The following is a 16,592-nucleotide window of genomic DNA, read 5'->3' on the forward strand; positions in this document are numbered from 1 at the left end:
TAGGTGAAGTAGGTGGATGATATGTTAAGTGATAAGTGATAAGTGATATGATATGTGGTTATGATATGATAAGTGGTTAAGTGGTGATGATAAGTGATAAGTGATTAAGTGATATGATATGTGGTGATGATAGGTGATAAGTGCATGTGGGTTAACTAATGAAGGAAATGCATGTGCAATGACAATGTGTTAGAATGGATGTGTGTTATGCATGGCATGATTGGGATTAGGAAAGGTTTAAATGTCCTAAAACTAAAGAGAACAAGGTTCCAACACTTTGGCTCCAATTAGGTCTTCAATTTCGTCCAACACTTTGGCTCCAAGCATAAGCTATCCATCCTTAGCCCAAAAGTGCTCCAAAAGTCTCCAAAATGCATCTTTTTGCTCCTTTAGCCCTTTGGACCTATAAACACACGAAAATAGCTTAAAGTACTAAAATAACTAAAGAAACATAACGTAAATGCACGAGAACAAGCCATTTAAGTCGCATGAATATGCTCCTATCAAATACCCCCACACTTATCTTTTGCTAGTCCTCGAGCAAAACAGAAAGAAAAACAAAACAAAACCAAACGAAACAAAACAAGTAAAACACAACCTAAACCTTCCAACAACCGTCTTAGGGATTTCCAAAGCACATGACAAGTTAAAAATCATCATTCCCACAGATTTTTGCCATCATTACACTTACGTACATTCTTAATCATAGTCACCACATACTAGTTCACAATTAAGCATTTAAAACACATTTCGAATGTAGTAACATGCCTTAGAGAAATTGCTCAAATCCTTACAAGATATGCACTCGTTTTTCACACAGATTTTCTGACTACACACCCTACACTAGTTATATGTGAGAAGATTGATGTAAACATGTAGACGAACACTCACATATGTTATAACAAGGAAAGCATTTTCTGGATTTACGATAATGACATGAATATGATCTCATGAATGGAATGCTACTACTTAGAATGAGAACCAGTGATTCCATAAGCTCATATCAATTTCAAACTCCACATTATTGAACACATAACGATCAAGATAGAAGTCAAAGGGGTGTAACGGGGCTAAAGGTGTTTGGCTAACAAAGAAGGTATATGGAAAACAAAGGTTCTTAAAGAAATAGCGAGCAAAGCATTTGAATTAATGTAGAATTCACTTTTGAATGAAAACTCAACTTTTGAACAACAAGGGGGAACAAGCTCTTTTTTTTTTTTTTTTTTTTTTTTTTTTTTTTTTTTCTTTCTTTTCTCTTCTTTTCTGTTTTTCTTTTTCATATGTTTTTCACAAATTTTTTTTTTTTTTTTTTTTTTTCTTTTGACTCTCAAAACATACAAACTTTTACTCCCCCACACTCATTTTCTTGCAAAATGTACTCAAAAGGAATTCATTTAAGTCATGCTCACTATCTTTTAAGAACAAGGGTACGGATGGTCCTAATCTAGGCTAGGTAAGGGGTGATATGGTTAGCAAAGAAAATAGGTTAAACGAGGCTCAACGGTGTTAAGACTTACAATATATACGAAATATGGGAAGTAAGGCTATTTGGCTATGGTGGCAACTACACAACTTCATCTTGATATATGTTATGCAACTCAATATCATGCTTTGAATGAAACGGATATAAGTTCTAGCATTTAGTTCTATCATGATACAATTGCATTCTAAGTAGCAACCAAGCAAGGAATAATGAGATCATTCAACAACTTTAGAAAACAAAGAATCACAGAAAATAACTCTCCAAAGAAGGTAATGCCTCGAGTCTCACAGGGTTGTAGCGTTTGTTTGAGTTCCTTCCTTCAAGCATGTTACAAAAACGAATTTTTCTTTTATGATTGCATGTGAAGTCATACATTATAACCATAACTAAGCATAAACCAAGAGTAAATCAAACTTTTCTCTATGTATATAACTCTTTTTAACAGTCATGCAATTACAAACCAAATCCTCATCATAACGTTGGAAGGTTCCCTAAGACACAAAAACAACTCAAAACACTCTTTTTAGGCTTTTCAAAAAAATGTTTTTCAAATTTTTATGTGATTTTCGGAGTTATAAAACAAAACACTCTAAAACAGTTTAAAAACACCTTAAAAACATTTAAAACAGCAAGGAACAACACTTGAAGTTATGGGTGATAAAATTCAACGAATTTGCATCAACATACTTAGTTACCCCCCCCCCCCCACACTTAAATCAAACATTGTCCTCAATGTTTTAAGCATAGATTCACACAAAACATAAGTAAACACACAAACAACAACTAAACATACTAAACATGGCAGAATGTAATTAACAAAGAGAAGAGTTTAGGGACGCAAATCTGGTTATGGAGTGTAAATTCCCTCTTCTCTTTGTTGATTGCATTGAGGCTTGATCTTGATGATTCCACAGGCTTACTCTCGAACTGGTTTCCGCCCATCATTGATTTTCCTTTGTGCTACTTCTTGAACTGGGCAGCAGGATGGTTCTTTTGGTCTCCCCCGAAGGTCTGAGCTTACCCTTTTGGTCTGTTTCTTTGTTCAATCTTTCCAATTCGTATTGAAAAGGGTTGGAGGATAACTCAGCCTATGTTTGTCTCCACATGCTTCAATGTATCATTTTCACTTGCCTTACTCGCTCCCCTTTGCAGAAGTGGTCCCTTCTCCGGAAGTGTATCAACCGTTGAAGATGACTACTCGAGAGCAATGCTAGGTAAGCAATCAGGAATAGATTCCAGGCAGTTGGCTCCAGATCGGAAGATTGACTCCAAGTGCCGGTTGATTGCTTCTTTTACTTTACCATGCGAGTAAGAACAAGGACAAAGAAAAAGACAGGGAAAGAGCATGATATGAGATACTTTTGCTTTTGACCTTGATGATATGAGATACCTTTGCTTTGAAGAAGCGGTGAATGAATCAGCACATGCTTCAATCCGCCGTTTCCTCCTGGGTCATATGTACTCCAGGCATCTGGTATCATCTTTGGGGAAGAAGAAAGAATTGAGTATTTTGAAAGGCTTTGCTGGGAGTGCACCCTCAGAGGTGAGGGAGAGTTGGGCATTTTCTTCAGGTTTGCCCTGCCATAAAAGACGAAGGTCGACATATATAGAGATAATATCAAGTGGTGGTACTTTTTACCCTTGTCGACAAACGTTTTGATCCCGCAATTCCGGCTTTTTGAAATAGTGGCGCCTTTTCGATCTTTGAATACGCCTCTTCGATTTCTGAGCAGGCGCCCCTTCGATTTCTGAACGACGCCCCTTCTCTTTCTGAACGACACGTGGTAGTGCAGATGCGGCTCCTTTTGACAAAGCTGAACGCGTTTTCTGAAAAGCAGAGAAAGCGTCGCCGAACTTTGCGCTTGTCGGCTAAAGACGTGTAGTTGCGATGATGGCCTCCACGTGTTTTCAGCTTTGTCAGAAATCTTTTGACAAAGTTGAACGCGTTTTCTGAAAAGCCGAGGGAGCGTCGCCTAACTTACGCCGGAAAATCCGGCTCTTTGAATCGGTGGACGCGTCGCCTTGGCATTTTATAGAGCTATCGATCACCGCCAACATACACACTCTGAAGATTTCCCATTCCTGAAACTCGACTCCGGCCCTTTGTGAAATTTTTAACTCCATCCACCCCTTCTCTTTGAACACTTTTGAAAAAAATGGCAAACTCATCGAACCTTAGCTTAGATTTGAGTCTCAGCAGCGATCCGGTTGCGCCCCGTCAAGGTAATGTATGGCGCCCTTCTTTTTTATCTTCTAACGGTCCTCTTTCAGGTGAAGACTCTGTGATGCAGGACGCCACAACAGCTACAATAGTAGCTAAAAACCTCCTCACTCCAAAAGATAGTAGGCTGTTGTCAGGACGGTCCGATGAGTTGGCCGTTCAAGAGTCCCTCGCACTTAGTGTTCAGTGTGCGAGCTCTGTGTCCAACATGGGCCTACGCCTGCTTGCTCGGTCCCGCCAAGTGGAATCGTTGATGGCAGAGGTGGAAAGTCTTAAGCACGAAATCAAACAGCTTAAGTACGAGAATAGAAGTTTGCATGTGCTTGCAAATAACTATTCGGCGGGCATGAAGAGGAAGCTTGATGAGCTGCAAGAATCTGAAGGTCGGATTCACAGTGACCGTCAAAGGTTTTCGTCTTTCCTCCAGAGGCACCTTTTTCCTGGCTCATCCAGCGCTTGGCCAAGTATTGAGGCCTGGAATGCTCTAGCTCCGATGCCTTCCGCTCCGATGCCTTCTGCTTCGATGCCTTCCGCTCCGATGCCTTCCTCTTCGATGCCTTCCGCTCCGATGCCTTCCTCTTCAAAGCCTCGTAGTGGGGCTTCAAGTAAACGCCCTTTGTGAAGCTCCACCTTTCTCCATGTTTAGTATCTTTTTTTTTTTTTTTTTTTTTTTTTTTTTTTTTTTTTACATAAATAAAATCAAACGGCATGGAATTTATCTTTGAATGGGCGGTGATACTTGAAATGATCCGGTAATAGTTTAAATTCCAGATTGGGTGCCTGAATCATTAACCACATGTTAGTATAAAAGAAAATTGAAATTCGGGGAGGCGGCTTACCTGTGTGCTCCAAAATGAACTCCAGAATAAACACCCCTTCGAAAGTTATGACTTGTCCCGTGTCATAAAATCCAACTTCCTTGGGAATTGTGGTTTCAAATTTGTCCTCTTTGATGCCTTCTACATCTTCTCCAGCCACTACCTTCTCTTGAATCATTCTTCTTGGTGTACAAAGTCCTTTGAAGAATTCAACACCATCTAAAACTTGTTGTGTTGCACCAAGAATTTGAATAGCATTTTGCACCTTTGGGAAGGCTTCCATGATGTCCTTTTTACTCTCTTCTTGGTTGGGAATCAAAAACCTGCTAGGAAAAGGGACATTGGGTGGAATAACATCAGAATAACATGGAATTGGGACGTCCTTACTGGTGGTGGGTGGTTTAGAGGGCTTAGGGGGCTGCGGCAAGGGTTGTTCTACCCTTGCCGTGTGCATGTCTTCTTCCTCCTCCTCAATTAGGAGCTCTTCATCCACTTCTAGGCTATGTTTGGACATTTTTAGGTCAGCTCCAACCTCCATAGCACTTCCCAAAGTGATAGCATTATGGATTTCAAAATCTTCCTTCGAGTTTTCAATAGTTGAGTTGGAAAGTTCACTTTGCTCTTGAATTTGTTTCATGAACTCCATAATCTGCCCAAATTGCTCGTCCAATTTACCCAACTTCTTGTCTTGATTTTGTTCGTCCTGCGTCAAAGAGGTTAGTAATTGAAAATTTTTATCATTATCCATGGACATACTTGAACTTGATTGGAATTGTTGTGGGGGAGGTTGTGGTGGCTGCATAGGTGTTGTATTGAACTCCTCATATGGTTGCCAATATGCTTCTTGTTGAGCCTCCTTGGCTTGATTTTGTAAGCCCTGCACCAAACAAATTAATTCATCAAGCTTTTGGTTATAATTTATTGACGAACTTAAATTTGGTTGGGCATATTGAATATGAGGTTGTGGTGGCTGCCAATATCCTCCTTGTTGAGCATTTTGAGGTTCCCACCACATAGAGTTTGAATGATCACTCCAATCCGAATTGTAAGTATTGGAAAACACGTTATTCCTTGATTGAAGATTAAATATATCAACTCTTTGCATTTGGGACCTTTCCATGAGTTGTGACAAAAGAGAAGCATTATTAAGTGCCATCTTGTTCTTAACAAACAAAACACAAATAAAAAAAAACTAAATCTAAAAGACAATACAGAAACAAACAATCCAAGGGATTAGCAAATTTTCTAATCCCCGGCAACGGCGCCAAAATTTGATGCGAGTTTTATACGCGCACAAATTAAACCCTCTTTTTGTCAAATTGTAGTATAGGTGCAAGTAGGGATCGTTCTGGACCGGGGATTAGGAGGGATTGTTAATCTCTTGGAAACTGACTTAAAAACGTAAAAACAATATAAAACACTAAACTAGACTCAAAGAATTCAAAAATACTTTAAAACATAAACTAAACAGATTCTAACAAGTTCAAAAGACTCAAAACTCTTAAAAACACAAACTAAATTGATTTCTAACTAATTTGACATTAAAGTAAAGGGGGATTTAGGTTTTTGACAAAATTAAACTAAATGAACAAATTGCAATTAAAACAGAATGTAAATATGAATGTGAATAAAATATGGATGATGGAATAGCCAAGGGGTTCTTCTCCACACATGTTACACTTGCATACAAGATTGATTCTCAGTTGGTCTTTCGATAAATTATGAAACTCAATGCTCCAAGTTAATTAGGTCCGCTTAAATTAACTTTCAGATTTCCCTAAATTCGTTGGATTGAATGGAATACGCATTACAACCAAATTATTCTTAATCAAAGTCCCTAACTATGGAATACGCATGATAGATACATTCAACAAAGATCATTAAGTTCAATGAAAATTATAAGTGTTGACGAGGCATTCGTTACTATGGAATACGCATGAAACTTATGCCAAGAATTCGTTTAACGCGATTGTTTATAAGCAACCTCCACTACTTGTGAATATAAGTTCATAACGATTAGGTGAAACTCACTTATATTCTAGCGTCATATTCATGCATGAAAATTAAGCTTGCAATCTCAATGAACATACATAAATAAGTTATCAATCAAACAGTTAAACGAATTGAATCCACAACTTATGAAATTCCAACCAAAAGTAATCAATTCATATTGCAAATATAAACATAGTTTCGAATCACCCCCTAGCTAAAGGGGGTTTTAGTTCCTCATAACTTTGAAATCAAAGAAACATCTAAACATTCCAACAACTCAAACTTGAATTGTATGAACGTTTAGGCACTATTCTCTTCCATTCCTCATACGTACAAAACAAAGAGAATTAAATTTAAACTTTGAAATCAAAGAAACACCTAAACATTCCAACAACTCACACTTGAATTGTATGAACGTTTAGGCCCTCTTATCTTCCTCGTTGTTGTAGCACAAGGTCTAAGGTGAGGTTTGGGGGATTATGGAAATGGATGAGGAGTGGTGTTTGGATTATAAGGGAATGGATGGGAAGCTCACGGCTAGGGAAGGGAGAATGTGTTTGTAATGTGTTGTGTATGAAATGAGATGTCCATGAATGAATGAATGCAAGGGTATTTATAGGAGTAGTGGAGGGAACATATGGCTATGTCATTTGTAGGTGAAGTAGGTGGATGTTGTAGGTGAAGTAGGTGGATGTTGTAGGTGAAGTGGATGTTGTAGGTGAAGTAGGTGGATGTTGTAGGTGAAGTAGGTGGATGATATGTTAAGTGATAAGTGATAAGTGATATGATATGTGGTTATGATATGATAAGTGGTTAAGTGGTGATGATAAGTGATAAGTGATTAAGTGATATGATATGTGGTGATGATAAGTGATAAGTGCATGTGGGTTAACTAATGAAGGAAATGCATGTGCAATGACAATGTGTTAGAATGGATGTGTGTTATGCATGGCATGATTGGGATTAGGAAAGGTTTAAATGTCCTAAAACTAAAGAGAACAAGGTTCCAACACTTTGGCTCCAATTAGGTCTTCAATTTCGTCCAACACTTTGGCTCCAAGCATAAGCTATCCATCCTTAGCCCAAAAGTGCTCCAAAAGTCTCCAAAATGCATCTTTTTGCTCCTTTAGCCCTTTGGACCTATAAACACACGAAAATAGCTTAAAGTACTAAAATAACTAAAGAAACATAACGTAAATGCACGAGAACAAGCCATTTAAGTCGCATGAATATGCTCCTATCAAGTAATCAATACCAAACTTTTGAAAACTCCGAGGGAGTCACCCAGACATCTAACGGTTTGCCTGAAACAATCACAACATCTCACAACCATATTCTCATGCACACAATGAAAAGTAGGGTTAGAACGATACAGTTCGGCCGAAGCCTACATCTTTGAAGCTATCTCAATCCAAACTCAATGAAACCGAAGGTGGATACAATCCCGGACCATCACTCAACGGAATCGCGAAGTAAGAGGGAATCCGGACCATCACTCAACGGAATCGCGGAGTGGAGTAGGAAGGATTCCGGACCATAACTCAACGGAATCGTGGAGTACATTGCATAACCACCAATCAATGAAACAACACATGAATCAAGTTACTCAAGTTATAAAGGCTCAACGAAACAAGAAATGAAATAATGAAACGAGCATTGACACATGTTTCGAAGCAACAAACCCCATGACAATGGGTTAACGGTTCACCACTAGCCCTCACCTTTCATCAAATCAAGCCAATCATACAAAACAAACCATATTTCCAATATGCACATCAAATCCCACTTCATAAAACTACCTTGATGGCTAAATATAAAAATTAACAATTTATAGGAAACATAAGTATAAAACCAATTAATTTTCACATATATTAAAGTCACTCACATTTCATCATATCATACCATCTATGCAAATCAACCACCTTTCAAATATGCACATCAAAACACATATCATGATCATCATCAGTACACAAGCCAAATCATGTTTAATAAACATAGGTCTATGGCTAAATATATACATACATACATACATATATATATATATATATATATAATCACATTTCAATAGAACTCACATTATAAAACCAAGTCATATTCACAGATGATACCAATATAAGAAATCAAGGTAATAACCATATCACATATGTTTAAGTCACTCTCTAACCAATGTAGGCCACTAGACTTCACTTAAGTCTTCCGTACTAATTTTATTATTTAGAATGTAATGAGACATGTTGACAACAATTCAACTCTCGATCAACGATAGGGTCCACCACTCTACGTAATTCGATCTTGAAGATCCGCATATCAGATTTATGATCCATAACTTCCCAAAATCCACATTATGTTTCTAGAATAACATACTAAAATTTCATTATGATCCAACGGTCGGATTGTCGTCAATCACACAAACAAGTAGTGGTCCAGATTGATCACCACACCAAATAATTGAATTTTGGGAATCCGAGCTAGACATAGGTTCACAGGGTCACAAAAAGGTATTTGGAACCTAGACAACACTCGTGAACGATCCCACGCACCGCCACACGCGGTGGTAGTCAAGATGGATGGTTTAGACACCCCGAATTTTCAACATTAACTAGATGAGCTCAAATTTACGTGGTAGCTAGAGCTCAACAAGGGAAATACTTTTCACAGCTAGGCCAACGATAAATTCTAACCGGAAACCGTCCAAATTCACCGGAGAAAACCGGATTTCTAGGGTTCTAAACACCCAACTCTAAAATGAATACGAAAGCACAAACTAAGCATACCAACTTGAAGATTATGAAGAGTAGATGAAGTTTCATACCTCACTCGAAGGAAAGGGTTGCCGGAATCACCGGAAAAATGATAAAACCGCCGGAAAAGTCGTGGGCTTTGTGGCTTCGAACTGCAAAGATGAAAAAGAAATTGGAAAATCTAACACCACAGAGATGTAGGGTTCGTCAAGAGCTTTCCATGAACACCAAGATCACCCAAAATGAAGCTCGGATGAAGAAGATACAAGCGGGTCAAGTTTGTGGGTTAATGGTTCCAAAACTCCCCCTCTTCTGGAGGTTTCACTCCCATTTATAGCATTTTGGTAAAATTACCAAAATGCCATCAACTTCAAACGACTCTAACTTTTCCGTTCTGACTCGGAAATAAGATCCGTTTACGTCTACGCGCTCATGGAATCGAACTCTACCGAACCAATTCAAGAGTTGATCAAAAAGGTCGAGAAAATTGGAAATGACTAAAGTACCTCTCACTTTGTTTTTCTCAAATTTGAAGAATTAATGAACTAGTTCCAATCAAATCTTCGAAATACGTCAAAAATAAAATAAAAATAATTTTGGTGACCGGATATCACAAACATTTTATTTAAAAGTGCTTTCAGTCATTTTAAAAGCACATTCAAACGAGCTCATAATAATTAACACGAAGAATGCTTGAAATTTTGGACATCGAAATGCCCCACTTATCTAAGTTGGTTTTTTTCCTTCTTAGCAGATTGGACTCGGTGGTTTAATTAAGTCATGATTAAGGGAATTAATCAGATCCAAACGAGCTCATAATAATTAACAGGAAGAATACTTTTAGTCATTTTAAAAGTATATCCAAATAAGCTCAGAATAATTAACACCAAGAATGCTTGAAATTTTGGACATCGACATGCCCCACTTATCTAAGTTGCTTTCTTTATTTCTTAGCAGATTGGAGTCGGTGGTTTAATTAAGTCATGATTAAGGGATTTGATGGAGCATTTTGTTTTCTTTTTAGTTGGGTAAGATGCGTTTTTTTTTTTTTTTTCGCGATTAAGATGCTTTATTCAAAATACTATAATATTAAAAATGGGGATTAGTCGTAGGTTTTACTTTACATCAAACTTCAACGATTTAAACTATCTATTTTTTTAGTCTTCATTTATAGATCATATAAAAAAAAAATTCAATTCATTCCAAAACTATGTACCCATTTAATTGTCGTAAGGAAATTTCAATATTTTTTAAAATATAGTGTTTGTCAATTTCTTTGAACTCAACTCAATTAAATATCTCAAACATTTCTGTTTTAACTAATATTTTTTAAAAATAATCTATGAAATGTAACTCGAAAAATAAAGAATTTGAATCATTAAAATTCAATATAGAATGGGGCCAGAAGTAGTCCCCATTTTATTAAAAAAATGGAATCCATTTGAATAAAGGGCATGTTATATAAAACAGAAGAAAGGCCCACGCCTCTTCAGCCACATCTCCTAATGCATATAAAGCTTCACAATTCTTATACTCGTTAGTCCCATCCTAACTAAGGGAGATGATGAATTTTAGATTCGATTATCGTAAAAAACGAATTTAAACCATATTATTTCTAGTCTACTTTGAGGTTAAATTTACTCCCGACGCCTTAGTTGTGAGCTAGCCTAGTGTATTAGGCCTCATCAAAAATACCTTCCCGAAGAAAACCTCTTTCGACATCATCAAATTGTAGACCCAGACATTTGTTTGCCAAAAATTTCAACAGAAAAACTGTTACGTTGCATGCTTGTTTTGTAGACGATTAAGCTGCATTTACATGTTTCTTCCTTAATGTGCTATCTTACGCTCACAATATAAATGCAGTTTTAAACTTTTTGAAAAGAGATTGCACATAAACTGTTTGATAAAATTCCTGAACCGTGTTCTTTTGCTTTTTTTCTTTTTTTTTTTTTCCAGATTTCCAGATTGTTTTCAAGTTTCCAACAATGGCCAATTTGCAGGGTTAGGAACTTAGGTGCCACTGTAACACATTTCCTGAACCGCCTACTCTTGCGAAAGTTGGAGCTTTGTGATTTTCGGCTTCTGCTCGTGTTCAACGACTTCCGACTTGCAACCCGTGCAAACTAGAAGAAGTAAGTGAAAACCCAACTTACACTAGTTTTTTTGTTTTACTTTCGGAAAAAATATAAACCCGTCTCAATGATTCTGCATATACACAGATTTTGATGTGTAGTATCAAATTCAATCAGGACCCTTTTGTTAGTTTCAGTTTTCTTCTTAACCAAACTGATTGCGCAAGTTTATGAAAATCGAGGAGATTTTCATGGATAGTTTGATTCATTATGTGACATACCTTTTTGTGGTTAAACATATATGATGTATACTCTTAGGCTTTATTCACGTGTAAAATCGTCTAATATGTTATGTTATCAAACTTCCATCGTGATTTCAGCTGATGATTGATAGTTTGGTCCATAATTTTGGCTAAACAAAGAGAGAAAATAAATAAAAGAGCTATTCAACTTACAATCCGATTGGGGAATGAACATCCTACTCTTAAATAGATATTTTGCACTAGAGAAGTTCTGGCTCAATCCGTACACATTAATATTTCTTCATCTTCTGGGCAGTGAGCTTTAACTGGAACATTGACGAGAGAGGTGGTTTGGAAGTTGTCAGGGACCATGAAAGAGTTACTGTTGTTTGCATATTCTGACCGATTTGTACTCTCGGTTTCACCATCCGGTTTGCTGCTTTTAACTTCGTCCTTTTGATTTGGGACTTGGACTTGGCCTTGGGCTTTCCTGTTAAGAAGAAGAACAAGAATTAGGAATTGAAAACAAATTGAAAAAAGAAAAATGAACAGAGAGTCTAGATTCTAGAACTCTACCTTCTTCTAAGCCTTCTCCACTTCATATAGAGCATGAATTGAATATTGTCAAGGAGTTGGAAATATGCATATCTCCACGTCCTCTTGAGAAGCAAAGGGCAACAGAATCCTAATAACCCTACAAAGAAACCAAGCACAACGGATAACCCAAACCATAGACTTTGCTCCTCATCATCGTCCAAATCCTGGTTGTTCTCATTCTCATCTGCATCATTGCCATTACTTGGAAAGCACTGGTTTGAAAGTGGGGCACCGCACAGTTTCGGATTCCCTTCGTATGCAGAGACACTGAAGCCTTGGAGCTGAGTGCCGGCTGGTATTGGTCCTTCAAGATTATTGTATGCAACAGTAAATGTAGACAAGAAATGGAGATTTGATAGTGATGATGGGATTTCGCCTGACAGATGGTTACTGTTGAGTTCTAATCTCTCCAACTTTGGGAGGTTGGCTATTTGGTCTGGAATGTTGACGGAGAAGTTGTTGATGCTTAGATCCAGTTGTTGAAGAAATTGCAATTGGCCAATCTCAAGGGGTATGCTGCCGCTTAAACTGTTGTTCCTGAGGGAGATTACTCTTGGCATGTTGGGCAGATACTTGTACTGTGAAGACAGCACCGTTCCATTATTACCGCGTTGAAAGTAGACAGGCAACTCAAGAGAACAATGGCCTGTTTCATTCGCAGCCTTTTGCGATACTAATGCTTGTAGTCTGCAAAGCTCCTTTGGAAATTCACCAGAAATCAAGTTGTCATTCAACAACAAAAAGAAAAGATGCGGAAGAGTCCCCAACCAACCAGGTATTGTGCCAGTGAGTCTGTTAAAAGACAAATCAAGGACTTCCAGTTTCCCGAGCTTTGAAATCCATGCAGGTATGTGCCCTGTCATATGACACATAAGTAAACTGAAAACACACAGATTTTGTAACCCGGAATCGACAGTTATATCCCCATCTGGCATTTCTTCACCTTTAAAATTTTTTGAAAGAAGGAGCACCTTGAGACTTTTGAAACCCGTGAGTATCTTCATTGCCCCCGTGACATTGGTGAGTCTGTTACGAGAAAGCGAGAGGAAGGTCAAGTTTTTCAATTGAAGAATCTCAGGTTGGATTTGCCCCTCGAAATCATTTGTAGCCAGTCGAAGTGCTTTGAGGGATTTGCATGAGTAGAGGCTTATTGGCAAGGTACCAGTGAGATTATTACTTATACAATCTAGTTTACTAAGTTGAGTAAGTCTAGAGAAATCGAGCACAGAGATATTCCCACTAAAAAAGTTGAATCCCAGATTTATTTCAACAAGGTTTGTGCAATTCATCAAAGATGGGGGCAGATGACCTTGGAGACTGTTGTAATGAAGGCGCATGAGCTTTAATTTGGAGAGCTTCCCAACATTCTCACTGATGGGTCCGACAAGCCCATTGGTAGATAATGAAATTTCTTGAAGTGCCTGAGCATTGTAGATATCAGCAGGAAGGGACCCTGAGAGAGTATTGTCGCCAGCACGAAAGACCTCCAACTCGGAACAGTTTCCTAGTCCGGGAGGAATTGGGCCACTGAAATTATTGTGGGAGAAATCCAAAACTCTAAGCGAGGAGGAACGAAGACAGATAGAGGATGGTATTTGGCCTGTAAAATGATTATTGCTGACATTCAAACTGCTCAAATTCCAGGCATGCTGGAGGAATGAAGACGGAATTGTTCCGTTGAATTGATTGCTCGAAAAATCAACCATTTGGATGTAACTTGATGATAAAGACAATGGTATTTCTCCGGAGAAAAGGTTATGGCTCAAATCAAGAATCTCAAGGCGACTCAAGGATGAGAACATCCCGGCTTGAAGAGAGCCGGAAAGCAGATTGTGGGAGAGATTGAGGTACGAAAGAAGCTTAAGGTTTCCAAGTGATGAAGGAAAAGTACCTCCTGTGAGGCCCTTGGATGGCAACCGCAATTGGATGATCCAACCGTTCTGATTACATGTGATGCCTTCCCACTGGCAACAATCAACTGAAGCAGTCCAGTTCAATGCCGGGGAAGACAGAGCGCTCGCGAAGGACTTGAGGGCGCCGCGTTCGGTTAGATCACATGCATGTATTGTGAATGTAACGGAAGAAAACAAGAGGATGAGAAGGAAGCCATGAGAGAATGGATGATCCATCTCAGGTTCAGAGTATTTTCTTCTACACGCGTACATAGGTATGCATATATGTCTGAATCTGCCGAGAAAGAGTGGTGCGGGAGAAAGAGTGTTGGGGGGTGGAAGGGTGGGCACGGGTGGGGATTATGGGGAGGAATGGGATCTGGGTTTGGGGTTTTTTTTTCCTTCTTCTTCTTCCTCCATTTTCTTCTTCTTCTTCCTCCCTCTTTTTCTTCTTCTTGCTGCTGTAGCAGGTTTTTGGGTTTTGGGTTAGGGATAGGGATGTGGGTCACTTGGGGGGAGGGGGGAAGGATAGTGGGTTTCATTTTATTTTATTTTTCTTTTTGAGAGAATTCAGGTTTTTTAAAAAAAAAAAAAATTATTTTATTTGCCACGTGGCAGATATTTGGCAGCCACGTGACATATATGTGGCAGTTAGTCAGCATTTAACAGATCAATGAATGGAAAATGTAACGGATGTATTATTTTGAAATAAAATAGTACTTAAGGTATGAAAGTGAAATGTTTTGAAGATGTTGTAAGGAATTGAAATAGACCCCGAATATGAAATTGTAATTTACCCGAAATTTTTTGTTGTAATGGGAACACGGATGGTGCATTACGTGTTTTTATGCAAGTGGTGAAAATTTTTAATTTTTAAGTTATTCACTTTTTAACACACATAACCCACCATTTATATAGAAACACGTAGTGTACCACCTCGTATGATGATCACACTGAAAAATCTCTTTTTTTGCACGTTTTTTATCTTGTTTGTTATGTTTAATGGGCCTAATTTATTGGGACTCCCATTTCCTTCCACATGTCCCAGAAAAAAACCCAAGCCATGCGACCAGAGCAATTTTGCTTCAAACCAAGAGCTTTGTTTTCTTCGTCAATCCAAAACCACAAACTGAGTGAAACCCGCTTCCCACGACCAGATGCTCCATTTCTTCCGCCAGAGAACCAAAATGTAGCACAAAGCACTGAAGCAAATGGGCGAAATCATGGTTTTGGGAAAGAATACTGGCGACTGGAGGCGAGGGCGCAAACTGCAACATGAATAGACAGCTCCTAGACTTGTTTTTTGGCAAGTGAAGGGGTAGCCGCCCCCTCCCTCCTCCCACCACTGGCTGCCAGATCATAGTTTCCGTTTTTAAAATAGACAGATGTTATTTCAACATCAAGAATAACTCCACATCTTTTCTACCAGGATCAATGATAATTGTCAACAACGCCTTTTTGAAAACTTATTTTTGTATGTGTTGGGGCAATTTTGGAAACTTATTTTTATCCTTGTTGGTTTCTATAATCTAGCCCATGTTGAATTTCGGCCCATGTTTTTATGGTTAATTTTGAAGTGCTTTTGGTTAAAGAAAATTATAGGGTTATTTTTTTATTAAAATAATCTTGGTTTAAGCCCTTTTCATTAAAGCTCTTTATTTAAAAACGGGTGCATTTTTGCTCACCACCATAATTATGGTTTATGCTCACCATACACCTAGTCATTTTCCAAGTGTCCTTTCACCTAGTTCTAGTTAATTTTCAGATTAAATGTTACTTTTTTAATTTTGAAAAAAAAAATAATCATGATTAAATGAAATGATACGTGGCAAATGATTAAATGTATGATGAGCATACACCAAAGTTTAGAGTGATGACCAAATATGTTCCCATTAAAAAATGGTTAACATAAACAAAAAAATGTGCACCTTGAGTGAAAAACGGGGCTCACAATCTTGATTGAAGATTTTAGTGCTTTAAGAAAAAAAAGGTTAATATAAGCAGAAAATGTGCACTTAATCAAATTATCACGTAAAATCATAAAAACATTAAATTAGGAACACAAAGATTCCCATTAAGTCCTTAAATGAGTACTCAAAAGTAGTGGTGGGAGTCCTAAAAATAAGAACTTACATTGGAGAGATGCTCTTATAAGTCAAGGTAACGAGCTTGATTTTTTCCCTCTGACCATCACTTGTATAAAAAAAAAAAACTTAATGCTAGGGAGACCAAAATTTTAAATTAAATTTGCAAACCAAATGATGTGTCATCAATAGGAAATAAGCACGTTAATCAACACTTAACTAATAATCCAATCATCAACATCCACATCATTTGATTTAGAAATTTGATCTTCCTAGCATTACCCAAACAAAATGACATAATTATGCGTAGTAATTAGTTAATACAAAATTGAAGCGAGTCCACCATGTGTGACTTTTTTTTGTCAAACGATTTATTTGTTAGATTAGATGTTAAATTAGGAAGCCGACGGGGTTTGAACTTATGTCGTGGTGCAAGAGCAACACTTC

The 16,592-nt window shown here is 37.9% G+C and overlaps 1 protein-coding gene and 1 long non-coding RNA gene across 2 annotated transcripts; one reads left to right on the top strand and one right to left on the bottom strand.

Annotated features, from left to right (window-relative positions):
* Window positions 1-10,725: 10,725 nt before the first annotated feature.
* On the top strand, window positions 10,726-12,117 carry LOC148692626 (uncharacterized). The gene is made up of 2 exons (XR_015953157.1): window positions 10,726-10,791; window positions 11,215-12,117. It is a non-coding gene; the product is annotated as an uncharacterized LOC148692626 (long non-coding RNA).
* LOC137741971 (receptor-like protein 2) lies at window positions 11,737-14,579 on the bottom strand. Its single transcript, XM_068481689.2, has 2 exons — window positions 12,149-14,579; window positions 11,737-12,062 (listed from the first exon to the last, which is right to left on the bottom strand). Exons 1-2 carry the CDS (start codon window positions 14,332-14,334, stop codon window positions 11,849-11,851), a joined length of 2,400 nt encoding a protein of 799 aa, XP_068337790.1. The 5' UTR covers window positions 14,335-14,579; the 3' UTR covers window positions 11,737-11,848.
* Between the last annotated feature and the right edge of the window lie 2,013 nt (window positions 14,580-16,592).

This window comes from Pyrus communis, chromosome 11 (assembly GCF_041283825.1).
Source record: "Pyrus communis isolate YQ-2024b chromosome 11, ASM4128382v1, whole genome shotgun sequence".
Taxonomy (NCBI): Eukaryota; Viridiplantae; Streptophyta; class Magnoliopsida; order Rosales; family Rosaceae; genus Pyrus; species Pyrus communis.

Bases quoted from the DNA above. Each gene is read 5' to 3' on its own strand.
- LOC137741971 (XM_068481689.2), bottom strand. From the start codon at position 14,334: ATGTACGCGTGTAGAAGAAAATACTCTGAACCTGAGATGGATCATCCA. The intron at 12,063-12,148 runs GTAGAGTTCTAG...TCTTCTTAACAG, and splicing joins TGGAGAAGGCTTAGAAGAAG to GAAAGCCCAAGGCCAAGTCC.